Raw genomic sequence first — 17,965 nt, forward strand, 5'->3', positions numbered from 1 at the left:
TGAATATTTCATTCAGTCTTAAAAAAATTATTATACAAAGCATACCAGGCACACTTTCTGAACATTATTAACATCTTGCTGCTACATAGTATCTTTTATCCTTGAATCTAAAAACACTTCAGAAATATTTATTAAGGCTCTGATCATGGAAAACCTCTGCACAGGGTGCCGGGATCTGCCCATGTGGTGCTGGTAACAGAATGGGGAAAGCTCTTGTCCCTAAAAATTCCTTGGAGGTGTTTGGGAAGGTCACTTAATTAGTGGCAGGGTTGTGAATAAAAGCTAGAATTCCTGGATCCTTGTGTCTTGTTTTAAACCCTCGTCTGCACTTTTCTAATAGATTATGTAACATACACATGTTTTACATGTATTTAACATCTACATCGCATACAAAAAAAATGAATTACTTCTCTCATGTAAAGAAATGACTTCATAAGACATATGCTAACTAAAATTCATTATGTGGTTAGACGCACGGATATGCCAAGCAATAATCAGGAACATTCATTTAATTAATGACACTATATCTCCTGCCCATCCCAGGCAAGATTATGGCAAAGGAAATACTTCAGAAACATTCGAATTAGGAACTGCACTGTCTCTCTCCAGATGGGGATAACAGAATTGCAGTTGACAAAGAGATAAACTCACTCAACAAACTAACCACATCAGCCACACGTCATATTAAAATGACATTTATAAGAGAGCTTATAATGGGTTAACAGATGTTTTAATGCATTTTATGGATTCGGATAGTCAAGATGTTGTTTACAACCATGGTATACAACTATCGACAACACCTTCTACTGATGTGCTTGTAACCATCTATGACACACACACTACTCCTGTTTGTTACATGCTTATAACATCTATTCATCATGTATTAACTAACCATTTATAAATGGAATCTTAATATCCTTTAAAGTTATTAGGGCTGTAAGCCTGCAAAGATTTATATATGCAATTTACAGAATGAGACCCCTCGGGTGTAAGTTTTTGCAGGATGCAGACCTATTTAGCAATCTTACGACCAATAGAAATGCTGAAAATAGAACTTTGAGATTATTACTGAAAATCTGCATGCGGGTGCATGAGAATCTCCGCCATTCATTGGAGTGAGGGAAGAGGCTATTGGTCAGCTCACTAGAATGGATGAACTATGATACTATAACAAAATACTGTTGATTTATCTGAAGATTTCCAAAAGCACCTAAAAGATTTAGAATCCCATTGAAAGTCGTGTGATGCTAAATCCCTTAGGAGCTTTTGAAAAGGTCCCCTTTAAACTTATTAAAGCATTTGGCAGCACACAAGTTATGTACATGTTAGGGTGACTGAACTCACTCTAAAGATTGAAATGTTGCATGAGGCTAAAAGCAAGTATTTTATTCAGTGTTGAAGCTACGCATTTTGAGTCAAGCTCTATTCAGTCAATGTGTACCCAAAGATAAGAGCGATAAGAAACAACTGCCTTGGAAAGCAAATGCCTGTTGTAAGACAGCTAAGGAAGCTAGCCCCTATCCCCTCATTCCCCAACTGTAATCTTTAATTACAGTATTTGCCCTGTGGTATTATTTATTATCTTATTCAGAACATTCTGCTTCAAGCATCTCCCCTGTACATCAGAAAGCAGGGGAGTGAAGTCACCAAGTTTTCAACTGCCTTTTTGGAATCCTCACAATCCTCCCAACTACTGCAGAATGCAAAACCCCTGGCTAAGGTTGTAAGCATCTGTTCATTGTCTATGTGTTTAATGTGAACCTCATTTGGCTTTAGGATCTCTGCACATTTGCTCCAAGTATGATCAAAATTTAACAAGATCTCAAGGCTCCCTGACATTTCAAGCCTTCCCCTGCCTCTAGCTTGCAGCAAGTCCTGGATAAGTCATTGATCGGTTTGCACGGGCTGTAAGAAAGCAAAGTTGATGACTGCTCAGTCTGGTTGTTAAGGATGCCAGGACCAATTTAATAAGAGTTAAGGGTTTGTCCTTCTTCTAACTATTGTGCAAAGAGCTAGAGGTGAGATGACTACTGCCTTCCTCCCTGGTGGTGACTGCAGAGATAGCTCAAGGGACATGCAGGTCATTCAGCTACACAGGTCAGCCTGTTCTAGGAGCCTCACCCTGCCCAGAACAGTTTCATTCTTTCAAAAAAAACCCTCCCCTTTTCACTAGAAAACAGGTAGGGCCCACAATCAGCAGCTTCCTACTAAGGGAATGCTTGGTTCACTCTGCTCATCTTGGTCAGAGCATACAACTTCAGAAGGGAGACGCTCCTCAGCCCGAACCAAGAGATCACCAGCCACAGAGAGGCACCGCAGGCAGGCAGCTCTCCCCACTCAAGCAGCCATGGCAGGGAAGTTCCCAGAGCCTGTGCACGCCCCAGTAGAATTAGTACAGAATATTCTATAAACCCCAAGAACAGCCCACCAAAAGTTCTCCCACCGGGGCAGACCCGAAGCACTGCTAGGGGAAGATGGTCCTTTCCTCACAGAAAGAGAAGCTGAAAGGTGATCGGAAGATGAAGGCAAAAGTAACCAACAAATTAAGGTGAACTGCTCCTCCCCGCAATGAAAATTTATTTTCTGCAATCCATGCAGCCAAGAATCCTTTTCCAATGTGCATATTATGGAGCCTACCTGGTGCCTTGCACATCTGGAACCAGCCCTAGGTGTCTTTATTTCTGCGGATGTAAAAAGACACCATATAAAGATAAGTAGGATCATGAACTTCTCCTGTCAGGCAGTAGCACAGCTCTTCTGAAGCCTGGATACTCATGGGAGCAGGAGACTGATCTGGAGAACCAAGTTCTGCTCTCTCTGCGATAGTAGAGGAAGAGGGCACTGCTAGGGAGGGCAGGGAGTCAGCAGACGTGGGTTCTAGCTCTGTCTCTTCCACACTATTCCAGAGGTGTTGAGCATCTATTGAGCCCACGGGTCTGATCATCCTTGCCCTCTTGAGAAAGGAAATCAGTCTCAGAGTTGCTCCTATACAACAGGAATCTACTTTTACTACACATTTAAATCTCCAGCTGGGCTTTAACCACAATACCAAATTATAAGGCAGGACTTGTGTTCACAGAAATGTTTCGGGTACAGAGAAGGTAGAAGGCAGTTGGGTTAAGCTAAGTGGACCATTTCCGTGCCTTGAAATATGTTTCAGAATTACTTTGGATGGAGAAAGAAGTGGTGGGAGGAAGAATTTGTTTTTGATGAAATATTAAAATATTTGCATGTCCCCCAAAAATATGTATTGGCCAGCGAAGTCGCAGGATTGAAGTTCACATATACGTACTTCACTGAAAGCTAGACAATAATGCTGTCAGTAATGTAGCAATTCAAACAGCGTATGGATGTGCTGATGCTTTGCAGATTTCAGTTCAAGTAAAGCACCTATTTAAGATTAATTTAAAAAAACATGGCTCAGATTTAGATTTTAATTATTCATCAGCATATTGTATGCAACCCAAAGGAAAAAGCAAGGAGGCTTTATAGGAGAGGGTTGGTTAGGCAGTCTGTGAAGTAGTACATAAAAAAGGTCAGAGTTATGTACGTTAAGGGTTTTGAAAGGCAATACATGTGGCCTACACACACAACGCTCAGCTGCTGATGTGCCATCTAAAATTATAGCTTTTAAGACGTTATCTTTGATGTATAATCTCTCCGTGTTTTTCTTAAAAACACTTATAAATGGCAACTCAATGCTTTGGTCACTTATAACTTTACTGCAAAAACCTAAGTGCATACAAACAAGTTCTGAAAACAAAGATTATGGAAATGTTTGCTAAAAATAATTTTATAAAATGTAGTCATTTCAAAATATACTATAGTTTCTCAAGCAACTTTCTGGTAGGAAAAATTCATCTTTTTTAAAGTAGTTGTTCTCAGTAAGCCACTGGTCAGAGCCAAATACTGCTGATCTCAAACAGGACTTAGATGTTGGATGTAAGTCAGTACCTGGCCTTAAGAACAAACCACAGAGAAAATTTAAATCAGCATCATCAACTCTTTGTTCAGTAAAGTTATAGATTTAAGGCTGCCCATGGAGGTTTTACTCAAAGTAATTAAACTCTGCAGCAACCAAGAAATGTGATATGAAACTATAATGGTACTTTATAAGATTCGAGCTATATTATCTTATTTAAAAAATATTTGTTTACATTAATGCATAAATGAGATGCCAATTCTACTAATTTAATAACTATACAGATGTCAAATCCTCAGAAGTTGGGATAAATGTACATCAAACTTTTGTGGTTTTGCCACTTTATATTTTGGGTACATGCCTTCATTTGTGATAATAATCATGAGGCCACAAGCTAATGTCGCCTTAGATATCTAATACACTTCACACTCAAACCAGTTTGAAATCGTAAACATTTCTGCTGTTAGCTTCGAGTTCTCCTCAAAGAGTTATGCTACAATATATAACAGATGCGTTAACAGGCTACAGTATAACAGAACTATTGCCAGTTGTTAGGGGCTGGTTTTATGAATTATATATGTATATTATATTTACATGGTATAATATATACAAATCCCTCCACTCATATTATTTAAGAAATTTAAATCCAATTTAACATTTATAGTTTGTCTCTACTACATCAATGATGTCCTTTATATTTTCACTTAGATGCCGAATAAGGGAATACTTAAGAGTATTTTTTTTAAATTAGTGAAGGCACTCCTTAGTGCCCTGCATATAATAAGATGCAAAGATAGTTCGGTGCATGAGAAATCAGCAGACTCAAGAATACTTGGCAGTTTTGTAAAAGCTTCCAGATCATCTCAAAGTGGTTTAAAAATATCAATGAATTATGCCTTAAAACCCATGAAGTATTATCCTCATTTTACAATTGGAGAACTGAGGTACTGACCTACACAAGCTCTCACAGCAAGCCTATGGATGGGCGGGGTGGGGCGACAGAATTCAGTCCCCTGAATTACTTTTCTTCCTTATCCACACAACTATCCTTTCTTTACATGTATATGTATTCTACCCATTGTACTTTAAGGAACGGATTACCAACTGGGGTAAATTAGTAACAGAGCGACACATCTACTCCAACTGAGAATCTGATCTTCATACTAAAAGCAATTCAGAGCAGTGACCCTTCCTTGACACAATTCAACATCATGTACAGACAGCGCTTTATAAAACCATTAATCAATCAAGCTGTACAGTTGTCATAGCAATTATGCCATGGACCTCACAGGTGAAGTTCCTTTCTGAATGTGGAATATCTGAATCTCAACATCACCCCCTGAAGTTTTATTTATTGTAAAAAAAAAAAAAAAAAAAAAAAAAAAAAAAACCAACCCACAAGAGCACCTTTCATCTCCTACCAGTCTTGTACTGCAATTAACTTAAGACCTGCAAAGAAAAAAAAAAAAAAAGAAAATATAAAGAGATGACATCAGTCATAAGGCACAGTTTCTTTTTTTAAATTAAGTGTCCATTGTCTCCCACCAAATCAATGCTCAGAGACCAGTACTATGACATTAGTCATATAACATAACATAACTTTTCTTTATTATCTACAAAATCTTTCTTGGCCAAAGGACTGCAGACTCTACAAGAGACCAATAACTTTACAAGGTGATGGAATTTCTGTGTTTATTGGAAGCCATTTCTATTACAAATTGCTAACACCTTTTCAAGGTGCAACCTAGCTTTGGAAATGCAGGCACAATAATACGTCAATAGCCATGACCAATGTATTCACTTTTAATGACCTTGGCAAAACATATCTTTCATTGGGCAGGTGCCACTATTTTGACTGTACAAAATGTTTTGGAAAGATGTTGAAAATTATACATGTTTTGGAAAATATTTCAGGATTTCAGTATAGGGAGTGAAGTTTTGGTAAATAAAAGTTTGAAGCTAATGAGGAAAGAAGCCACACCCAAATCTAAGAAAGTCTTTGCTTTCCTTAAAATAGGCATCTCTACAATCCCCAAAAGCTGTGCATTCACAGAATGTAGCGCTTTTTATTCAAGTAAACTAACATTTTATCTTGAATATTCTTTTATTTCATCCATCAGTCACTTTCACTATCCTGCCTTAGTCCATCATCTTGTCCAGTGTTGCTTTCCCTGTCACTCTCTTTATCCCAGTCTTTCATAGACGCTCCCATCATGAAATCGTCACGGAGTATGTTCCATGCTGGCTCTTCATCAGATTTCACTTCACCCTGAATAGGATAAAACAAAAACAGAAAAGGTGAATGCGGAAATCAGGCAGTGTGGAGGATTCTGAGCCACCACAATACCCCCTCCACCTCCCAAAACCCACTTTTACAATGCATGAAAAAACACAGACAAACTGAGGGCTGACTTCATTTGCTTTCAGTGCAAACAAGCATGCAAGCGAATTATAAAAAAACTTGACAAAGCAATAAAAGAAATATGGAAACAAAACAATTATTTTTCATGGACTAAACACAGTCAACCCTGGGCATGGCTTCCTTTAGTAAAATCATTTTTGGCAATCAAAATGGACTCATGATATCATTTATTAACCCCCAGGTGCTGCTTCATTAGAACATTTTTGGCACATTTCTGCAATACAAATATGGATTTAATAAAGGCTTTGTAAAAAACAAATTTAACATTTAACATATTTTGTGATTTGTGAACCAAATCCCCTTTATGTGGGTTATTATTGCCTCACTACCTGGGCCTACATATGGTACAAAGATGCTTCCAAAAGAAATGGAAATTTGATCTATGGTCAGCAAGCCAACAGTACCTTGATTCCAAATTTGCTTCTGCATGAAAATGGTTTAACTAAGGCAATATTTAAAGGCTCAGGGGGTTAATAAAAAGAAGGGTGACAAAGAGCTTTGGTTAGCTTATCATTTAATGTGTTGCGAGGCAGCAGATCTCCAAAGATTACGTGGTAAAACACAGACGGTGCAACAGCACCACCCTGTGGAAATAATTTAAGCAATACAGTTTATACGAATTTTACCTATATTATATTATTGAAGATAAACACTCAAAACTGTTCCATGTACTAGAGTGGTAGTTTAGTGATCTAAGCCTCCGGTGTGAAATATTTCAAGGAACAACATGGCTCAATGTCTGCTTCACCTTTGGAAGGCAGATGAATGAAGTAACATGCAGTTTACCACTGAAGGGTTTTTGAGATGAAACTGTATAGACAAACAGAAAAAGTAGGGGTTTTCCCTGCTGTTCCTGGCCAAAAGTATCCTCTCCCCCTGCACTGCTATCACTGACTAGTAAACTGTCACCCCAGAAGCACTTACACTTTCGTGATGCTATATGATGTGTACAGCGCGTACACATAACTTTGGTGTAACGTGCTTTGGGATATGTCAGGATTAATACTATCTTATTAAATGAATCTTGTCACAAGGAATTAATTGAAATGAGAATACTATGAGATAAACACCTTGACGGTTGTTGCTCTGCCTACTGCACATAGTCAGTCTCTTCACATTTATGCATGCCTTTCCTTGTTCTAGTGCATTTCTAGATGCTATACATTAAAGAGTACAGAACGCAATATGTGTAAGCCTACTTTCATGTGATCGCAGGGAGAGATTATAAGGATTTAGTGCCCTGGGAAAAAAAGAGACTGGAAAACTCAGGTCAATTAGTAAAGAGCAAACATATAAAAAGACTAGCAAGAAAGCATTTCTGCATAATGAATACAAGTTCTGGGCCAGACCTGTGTTTCCATAAAGAGCGAGATCTTTAAGCTAATAGCTGTCAAAAAACAGAAGCATTCATCTAGAATTCAGAGTAGCAGTCGTGTTAGTCTGAATTCGCAAAAAGAAAAGGAGTACTTGTGGCACCTTAGAGACTCACTTCACTTCATCCGATGAAGTATGAAGTGAGCTGTCGCTCACGAAAGCTTATGCTCAAATAAATTGGTTAGTCTCTAAGGTGCCACAAGTACTCCTTTTCTTTTTTCATCTAGAATTACAACTTGTCCTGCACTTGTGTTAAAATGATGCCTCTCATAGGGTTGGTTATTTTATTCTTTTACATCCTTCTCAAAAGAGTTCCCAAAAGCCCAATCCCGAAAAAAGTACCCTGTGCAGCTGCTGCTTAGACTTCTTACGGGTTGCCTGGCCTTTACAGCTACTTCCGCCACTTTCTGTTCCAAGGAGTAGTTCTCCCATCTCCAGCCACCACGGAATCAGCAACACCCTCTTCTCCAACAGCAGTGTCTCAGATTCCACCAAATGGCCTCCAGAGAACTTGATTAACTCCACAGGGGGCTTGGCTCCACGCAGAAGTTGCACTGCAGTATGGAACCGGTAACACCTGCTTCCCCCACAGCATGGGCTCAGTTATCGGTATACATTTTTCCCATATGGGAAGGGGAATAGGCCCCTTTATCCCAGCACAACTAAGGATTTTACTGGTATAACTAGATCAGTAAAAGAATCATCCTCTTAACAATTAAACTAGTACAAAAACTGTGTGCACACGAAGCCTGACGTCCACCTACTGCAGCGTTTGTCTACATTAGACTTTTTCACCTTGCCTTAATGATTTCCAATTAACTCAAAAACAGTTAACATGTTGGTAAAGGCTAATGTGGATATTTTGCAAATGTTTGTTCAAGGCTACAAACATCAATGAACTCTGGGTAATAAAAGTCTCTAGTAGCCAAACCAGGAGTCTCTTTGGTCTGCATGCAGGGTGGGCTCCTCTACGGCTGCTTGGAGAAGAGCTCTGCCCAGAAGACAGAGTGGCGTTCCCTTTGGCGGATAGCCAGAATGCACAAGAACAGTTTAAAAAGAAAATTGTTGCTGAGATAATGGGACTTGACTGGGCCCCAGCTGTTTTATATCTCATCATCTACCCTGTCAGGGAAGAGAGGCTAAAATGATGAAAGAAAACACTCACAAACCCTTCTTTGCTAAACCCAATAATCACCACAGTCTGGATATAACACTGAAGTAAAACTCTAAATACTCAATTGAAAAAATCCAGCTTGTTTTTCCAATAAGCTGCTTTTGCTAAAGAAAAATGCAACAGAAAAAGATCACTACATTTTAATCCACATGGTGCGTTTAAAAAGATAAAGGACAAGAGGCAGCAGCAGTGAGTTCTAGGGGATTAGAGCAAAGGGCTAGGAACCAGGAAAGCAGCCACGGATTCAAAGTCAGTATCATCTGACCTTCAGTAAGCCAGTGGGCCTCCTTTTGGCTCAGCAACACCTGGAAAACAGGACTTCAGCAAAAACCAGATGTTGAACTTCAGTAAAGCGACCATCTCTTGTGTAAATGAATTACATGTAAAGTTGGATTAGAGACCTGTGCAAGCATTAACTAAAGCGTTAGAAAGCAGCATCAGGTCTCAATCTGGAAGATGAGCATTTACTTTCAGGTGGTTTATCAGTTTTAAATATATTACCACAAGGAGAAAACCCATGTTCATCCCACTTAACAGTGCGGCACTTCTACTGCAGAACGGAAAAAGCAAAGGGGTCAATGAATTAGGACGGAAGAAAATACAAAACTGACTTATTTGGTGTTGTAATATCACACAAACAAAATGAAGTACTAGGAAAATGTGCAGTAAATCTGTGCATCTAATTAGCAGTTAGTTCATGTTTAATTTCACCACGTGCTTTATCTATGTAAGAATGTTCATGTCCTAGGGTTTTAAATACCATAATCTAGTTTCATCTAAGTAAAAACAAACTGATTCTTGGCACTTGCCAAGTAAACCAGCTTTCATTCCACATGATTGCTTTGAGCTTTCACTCAGCTGTTTGTCCACATCTTCCAGATTTTATTACAGTATTGAAGTCCCTTCTGAACATCCCCAAATGAAAACAAAAAAGTGTGTAAACATTAGCGTGTAGTGCTACACAAAAGGACTGTTTTGGGAAGGCAAGAGTAAAATGCCATGGGCTTCACATGTGTAGAGCAAACTGTTCTTCAAACAGGTTATGACATTCAGGAGACTAGAACAACGTGTATATATAATGTTTGAAGAGTCGCTGTTTCCTAGTGATGTTCAAGTTATTTTGTTTTATTCCACAGTTTCAACAGGGGCCTGATGGCTAATTCCATCTATCACTTTAAAAGATGGAAGAGGCTGGAGAACATTTCATAGATGGCTTCTTATATTTTCACCGATAATATTCAGAAGTATTGCATGGGTTAATTGATAACAGCAATCTAATCCACAGCATCTCTTGGAAACTTGTTTCCTTGCACAACACGGGCACATTATAAAAGATATCGGACATGCAAAAAAAAATAAATGTTCACACTGGCTTGAAGCATTGAGAACAATACATCTGGGCAGCCAACACCAGACTGGACACATGCTAGGTCAGCCGTTCTTACTGCTCTGGGATGACCTCTATCTCACCAGAGCACCCAGACTAACCCTATTCTGTTCCCAAAACCAGATATGTTTTTGTACCAAGACAGCAGCTGTGCTTACGGTCACTTGCAAAACACTAAAAGACAGCCAACCCCCTCCACATCTTTCCAAGAGCCTCTCATGCATAAGCACACTACTTGTGTGGATACAACCACACGGGTCTGCTTTGCAGAGAGGATGCTCCACCTGGGCTAGGCTAAGTCTGAGGGAATGCCCACACAAACTGCTACAACAGCACAGCTGCAATGCAGCAGCTGGGTCACTGTTGCGCTTCAGCGTAGACCAGGGATTGGCAACCTTTGGTAAGGGGGCAATAGGTAAGCCCCCTGGCAGGCCTGTTTGTTTACCTGCCGCATCTGCAGGTTTGGCTGATCGCAGCTCCCACTGGCCATGGTTCGCCGCTCCAGCACACCCCTTGGCCTGTGCCACTTCCCGCAGCCCCCATTGGCCTGGAGTGGTGAACCGCGGCCAGTGGGAGCTGCGATCGGCCGAACCTGAGGATGTGGCACGTAAACAAACCAGCCCGGCCCGCCAGTGGGCTTACCCTGGTGGGCTACACGCCAAAGGTTGCCAATCCCTGGTGTAGACGCTACCTAGGCCAACAGGAAGGGTTCTCCCATCAGCGTAGTTAAACCACCGCCCCAAGAGGCAATAGCTAGGTTGATGGAAGAATTCTTCTGTCGACCCAGCACTGTTAACACCTGGAGTTAGGGCACCATATACACATCTCTCAGGGGGTGTGGTTCCCCCCGCCCCTCGAGGGACGCAGCCATGTGGACGCAAGTTCCCAGCGTGAACCAGCCATGAGTGCCAATCACCTGAGCTAAGACTCACACACAGTGAGCTGAATCTTGCCAGCCAAGTCTTGAAAAATGAGTAAAACGGTCCAATAGGAGGACATAATCATTAATGGATGTCACTCTGTACAGTACAACACAGCAATATGGCCTTGGCATCTAATTTTTGGGGGTGTCTTGGGGCCAGCGCAGTAACCAGCTCTGTGAAGCCCCCATGCCACCACAGCTGGGATCTGTATATTTGTGATGAAGTAATTTTGGAATTTAGAACTGAGCGTCCCTCTCTGTTTTTAGCCATTATTTTTATTGCTTGTACCAATTCGTGTTATGTAACTCTCTCTTGGAAAACACGATTAGAATAACTAGTGTGCCAGAAACAAAGTTTAAGTGAAGGAGGAAAACACGGCCATTCAACTGACACAGTATTTTTAAAGGAGAAAGAAAGGAAACATTCTAAACCTTGTAGGATGAGACAACATCAGCAAAAGTATAGTTCTTGGTGGGAGTGAACTCCTGTAGTGAGAACCCATGACAGAGTAAGAATATTGGTTCTACTCCCTGCTCTTCCACTAACTCATATTGAAACTTTTGATAAGTCACTTAACTTCTATCTGCCTCAGTGTCCCCATCTGCGAAAACAATAACCTATCTCACAGGGAAGTTGTGAGGCTGTGTGTGTAAAGCAGGGGTGGGCAATCTACAGCCCGTGGGGGGTGCAGAGGCTTGAGGCTTCCCCCCGGCGGTGGGGCGAGCTGGTGCTCATGGCTCCAGCCCCATGGGGGAGGGGGTGTGTGCGCGCAGAGGCTTGGGGCTTCCCACCCGCAGGGTTGGAGCCATGAGTGCCAGCTCGCCAGAAGACCCGAGCCTCTGCACCCCCCCCCCCGGCAGGTGAGCTGAACGTGCGCGGCCTACCATTGATTTTTTCTGTGCGTCAATGGCCCGTGACACAAAAAGGGTTCATAGAATCATAGAATATCAGGGTTGGAAGGGAGCTCAGGACGTCATCTAGTCCAACCCCCTGCTCAAAGCAGAACCAATCCTCAACTAAATCATCCCAGCCAGGGCTTTGTCAAGCCTGACCTTAAAAACTTCTAAAGAAGGAGATTCCACCACCTCCCTAGGTAATGCACTCACCACCCCCCTAGTGAAAAAGCTTTTCCTAATATCCAACCTAATCCTCCCCCACTGCAACTTGAGACCATTACTCCTCGTTCTGTCATCTGCTACCACTGAGAACAGTCTAGAGCCATCCTCTTTGGAACCCCCTTTCAGGTAGTTGAAAGCAGCTATCAAATCCCCCCTCATTCTTCTCTTCCGCAGACTAACTAATCCCAGTTCCCTCAGCCTCTCCTCATAAATCATGTGTTCCAGTCCCCTAATCATTTTTGTTGCCCTCCGCTGGATGTTTTCCAATTTTTTCACATCCTTCTTGTCGTGTGGGGCCCAAAACTGGACACAATACTCCAGATGAGGCCTCACCAATGTCGAATAGATGGGAACAATCACGTCCCTCTATCTGCTGGCAATGCCCCTATCTATACATCCCAAAATGCCATTGGCCTTCTTGGCAACAACTGCACACTGTTGACTCATATCCAGCTTCTCGTCCACTGTAACCCCAGGTCCTTTTCTGCAGAACTGCTGCCTAGCCATTCGGTCCCTCGTCTGTAGCGATGCTTGGGATTCTTCCGTCCTAAGTGCAGGACTCTGCACTTGTCCTTGTTGAACCTCATCAGATTTCTTTTGGACCAATCCTCTAATTTGTCTAGGTCCCTCTGTATCCTATTCCTACCCTCCAGCGTATCTACCTCTCCTCCCAGTTTAGTGTCATCTGCAAACTTGCTGAGGGTGCAATCCACACCATCCCCCAGATCTTTAATGAAGATATTGAACAAAACTGGCCTGAGCACCAACCCCTGGGGCACTCCACTTGATACCGGCTGCCAACTAGACATGGAGCCATGGATCACTACCCGTTGAGCCCGACAATCTAGCCAGCTTTCTATCCACCTTACAGTCCATTCATCCAGCCCATACTTCTTTAACTTGCTGGCAAGAATACTGTGGGAGACCATGTCAAAAGCTTTGCTAAAATCAAGGAACACCACGTCCACATCCGCCAACTCGTTTAGCACTCACGGATGCAGCGTATCTGGCCCAGGGACTTGTGCTCATCCAGCTTTTCTAAACAGTCCCAAACCACCACTTTCTCCACGGAGGGCTGGTCACCTCCTCCCCATGCTGTGCTGCCCAGTGCAGTAGCCTGGGAGCTGACCTTGTTCGTGAAGACAGAGGCAAAAAAAGCATTGAGTACATTAGCTTTTTCCACATCCTCTGTCACTAGGTTGCCTCCTTCATTCAGTAAGGGCCCCACACTTTCCTTGACTTTTTTCTTGTTGCTAACGTACCTGAAGAAACCCTTCTTGTTACTCTTAACTTCTCTTGCTAGCTGCAACTCCAAGTGTGATTTGGCCTTCCTGATTTCACTCCTGCATGCCTGAGCAATATTTCCCCAACCCTGGTGTAAAGTATATTGACACCCTTGTCTGGAAGTGTAGAACATTAGCAGAAGTTTGCAGGGATTTTGCAAGCCTGGCAATTATAACCAACATACTGGGTTTCCCTTGCCTTCACTTTATACTCATAGATGAACTACCAGACACTGCACTGACCTCACTCTTGCATTACCTTTCACCTATAATAAGTGTTTACTTGTACCGCAAGGAAGGAATTTCTAATGTAAACATTTTTAAGCAACAGCTTTATGTCTAGAGTATTTTTTTTTTTTACATTTTTTTCTTAAAGCATAATTAATTCAAACTACATCTCCAATTGCACCCATTAAGCTCAAGACAGCAGTCTGAAAGCTTGAAACATAGGAGGCACTGACTGCCATGAAAGAACTGTGAAATGTAATTGACAAAAGTAATTTGATACGTTTGACCTTTCTGCATCCACTACTGGAATTAACCATCTTGATCTTGTGTTGTCTGGGGTCCTGGTAGAATAGGAGTGCTGGAGAGAAGTTTGCAAATTATTTTCTACTTGGCAATAAAACTAGAAACACAATCAATAACTAGCATTTATTATTTCAATAGTATTTCACTGTGGCAAAGCTTTCCTGGTTAATTGGTATTTACATACACACTCCACAGTAACCACCATCATGACTGGCACCCTGCTGGCAGTCTAAGACAGGCAAAATTTTGAATGGCGAAGGAGACTGGAATTTCTCTTTTATCCCCTCAGAGGAACTGCTCCTGGATAGGAAGGAGGGACATCAACAGTGCAGTGTGGGAAAGTCTGCACGGACACTACCTGTGCCATGTTGCTTAATACATACAAAGAAGGGCCTATGTTTTAAGAAAATGAAGGTTGCAAAGTCAAGCACTCTAAAGTTAGGCAACACCAGTACTATGGTTGTCTATGCAATCTTAACTTGTACCAATGCACGACAGTCTTGTGCAACATCACATAGAAAGTATGTGGTAGAATCAGAAATCACATTGCCTTTACCACAGAAAAACACTGTTCTTTTCTTACAACCCTTTGCCTCATTCACTGTCCAGATTGTGCATTGAATGAGGCAGGCATCCCACTGGAACAAGTAAAGATCATGTAATTCAAGACTATCATAATGCTTATGCACAAGCTGGTCAAATTGAGGTTTCAGAGGCAACCTTAATACTCATGTTTCCTTATTTCCGAGTGCTCGACTTTGCAGTTGCAATATTCCTTTAAATACAGATTTGGTTTTGGTTATTTTAAGGTTTAACAAAAAAAAACCCAAACCAAAACCAGAAAACTGAGGAAATACCCTTATATGGAACCACACTGAACCCCTTTCTGGGTCTTTCAGTATTAGAGTTGGAACCCAGGACCTTTACATTACAGTAAAAAACCCCTTCCACTTCAGGTAAAGGAGTGTCTGAAGCAGCAGTAGGGTGTTAACCTCTGTATGGACCAGTCACTTGAGGGGAACATGACACATTTTGCTAGATAGCAGTAGAATGCTGGAAATCAAATACTGGGATCCACTCCTGGCTCCAGAGAATGGGTCTAGCAATTAATGACAGCACACCTAAGCATATAAATTCAGGCCACCTGTTTTGAAAAGCCATGTACGGCTGAGTGGATAAGGCTTGGGTAGCTATAGTGGAGATCATATTCTATTATAAGCTCTGTTCAAAGTGACCTTGTGTGGAATCCCATCTGTAAAATGGGAGGAATTAGAACTACCTGACTTTCAAGATAGGGATCTGAGACTTTGCTCAATATGAAGAGATGTAAGTACACGGAATTATGACCACCAATAAGTAGAAGATCCGAGACTACGGCCTGGTCTACACTAGAAAATTAGGACAGCATAACAACATCGCTTGGGGTGTGAAAAATCCACACCCCTGAATGGCGTACCTAAGTCGACCTGCGTCCCCGAATAGACAGCACTAGATGGATGGAAGAATTCTTCCGTCCACTTAGCTACCACCTCTCAGAGAGGTGGATTACCTCTGCCGACAACAGAATCTCTCCCGTCGGCACAGGTAGTGTCTACACCAAAGTGGTGCTGCTGTAGCATTTTAAGTGTAGACAAGCCCGAGAAATTCATCGTCTCTTCTTGACTCCTGGCCCAGCACTCCTTCCCATAAGCAAAAAGGGCTAGCTGATGCTGCCGTTCCTGCGCAGAAGTCCAACTCTGGGGCAGGTGAGTATGCCCCATGTGGCTAGAACGTTCAGTGATTTTAGCAGCCAACTTCGAATAAGCTCTATTGAACAAGTGCAAATGGTGATTTTCAGATGCGTTTAACTTGGGATAAATCTGGATGGATTTCCAAGGAAATAATAAAAGGCACTTCTGACTCTGACAACAATTTCCCTGCTAAATTTCAAGTTCCTGCTCCCAACATCTAAAGTGCTAAAGCTCTTCAAAGAAACAGTTGGAAACATTTTTTTTTTTTAAACATTGCCAAAACTATCTACTCTTTCTAACCTTATTCTCAGGAATATCTAAGCTTTTTCTCTGAAGCTTTAAAAAAAATTCTCCTGAGGCAGAGAACATGTAAGGAAAATTGCAGCCCAAGCAGTTAAAAATTGGCAATATAAGCAGCAATTGAAAACAGAGGCTTATAATGGAAAAATATTGGTGTTGATACCAACTTCATCTATAACAAAGCACCATAAATATGCATGGCCCTGAACAGACACAGAAGTAACATCCCTGTTCTGAAAACTTTATAAACTATGTTTTATGTTATTCTGTCCTGTTAGCATCTTGGACTCTCAATCTGGCAACTTTCACAAACACTCCCTTCACATAAAAATTGTCGTAACAGGGTAAATTACATTCTCTGAACAACACACTTCATATTCATTTGGTTTAGGAAAGTATTTTAAAGTGAAAGCTTGTAGAACATGCTGATTGTACAACAGGTGCCTGTTCTGCTCCAGGGTAATTTCACAAACACTTACTCCTAATGATAAGCATGTCATTCAACACACATTCACACTTCCCCTGGACTTCAAGTTAGAGGGACTAAATTGAAATGCAACTGAATATTTGAGAGATATCTATGCTGTTGACTTTAGGAGCAATACACAATCTCATTTAGTCACAGCTCTACCCAGGAGTCTTGCATAGGCTAGAATCTATAAGGCCAGTTCCAGTAAACAACCATTACAATCAATTGTTTACAGCATTTGGATTCCAGCCATTAATATTCAACTTCTACATTAGGTAAAACATTGGAGTTACCGCACAGAGGGGCAACTTGGGCTCAACAAACATTGATTTGCATTTTGGGCACAACTGGAAGAGCACCCCACAGTTTAGCAATCTGAGTGAGTAATCCTGCTATCCCTACATCCTTCTCTTGGGTTTATTGCCATGGTGGATGTGTGAATGAGAAGGAATGCTTGGGTTGGCACGCACAGAGGTTTGAATACACACTAACCTAATAAAGCCCAGAATTGAATTACAGAAATTCTGAAAATAAACATTCACCTTGGCTTTAGTGAAAAAAAGAAATTAATAGCAACCTCATTCTCTAATACCATTACTTAATACTTGACTGTAAAGAGATGTAACAGAAGTCATTTATATTTTGAGCCATTTACGTGGGAAAACAAAAAAAGCAGCTTTATTTAGTCCTGGTAAAAGAAACCCAATGAGTTTCAAGAGCATTTGTACCACAAGATGTAAAAGACATTAAAAGAAAAAACAGAGAATTAGGAGGGGCCTGGTTTTTGCCTGGAAGTTTTGGTGCTTTGCAGAGTTTGGGGCATTCCATTTCTGATAGCAGCCATCTGGGAATTCTTTCCACTGCAAGAAGAATTTTACCACATGCTGCTGCAAGACAACAGACAGACATGTTGGCAAAGAGATTCACATATACCTGTTGAGTGTAGTGGAGAAAGATATGGGAGTATCATCACTAGGAGCTGCCCAGGAAAAAACATAAATTTGGGTTCCAGATTATACTATGCACAATGTACGTGTGTTTTGGAAAGCATATGACTTTTAAAAGGAACATAATCAACATGAAATCTAAATCAGTTTAAAGAAAGCATTTAAAGCAGTTTCAGGTAATAGATTTTCTGCAAATTCGTGATTTTACAGTCACTTTTCTGATTTTAAACATGGTTTTCTCCCTTGTGTTGCTGTTTAAAACCCCCACACAAACTTGCTGCAATGAGGAAGGGAAGGTACTATGAAAAGAGGAAAGAGGAGCAGATATCGTGAAACGGACTATATACAAAGTTAGTAAAATATATTGTAAACAATTGGACAGATG

The 17,965-nt window shown here is 41.1% G+C and overlaps 1 protein-coding gene across 4 annotated transcripts in view; it reads right to left on the bottom strand.

Moving 5' to 3' along the window:
* Positions 1–708: 708 nt before the first annotated feature.
* The window catches only part of RRP15 (ribosomal RNA processing 15 homolog), a 46,633-nt gene continuing 29,376 nt past the window's right edge, over positions 709–17,965 (bottom strand). For 3 of the 4 annotated variants that reach the window (XM_073338873.1, XM_073338874.1, XM_073338870.1), the window contains one exon: positions 5,712–6,191. In XM_073338873.1, coding sequence (XP_073194974.1) covers positions 6,039–6,191 — 153 coding nt within the window. In that variant the 3' untranslated portion in view covers positions 5,712–6,038. Of the gene's footprint in view, positions 5,372–5,711; positions 6,192–17,965 lie in introns of those variants that run through there. The other variant, XM_073338871.1, reaches the window with a different exon arrangement.

This window comes from Lepidochelys kempii, chromosome 3, assembly GCF_965140265.1.
Source record: "Lepidochelys kempii isolate rLepKem1 chromosome 3, rLepKem1.hap2, whole genome shotgun sequence".
Taxonomy (NCBI): Eukaryota; Metazoa; Chordata; order Testudines; family Cheloniidae; genus Lepidochelys; species Lepidochelys kempii.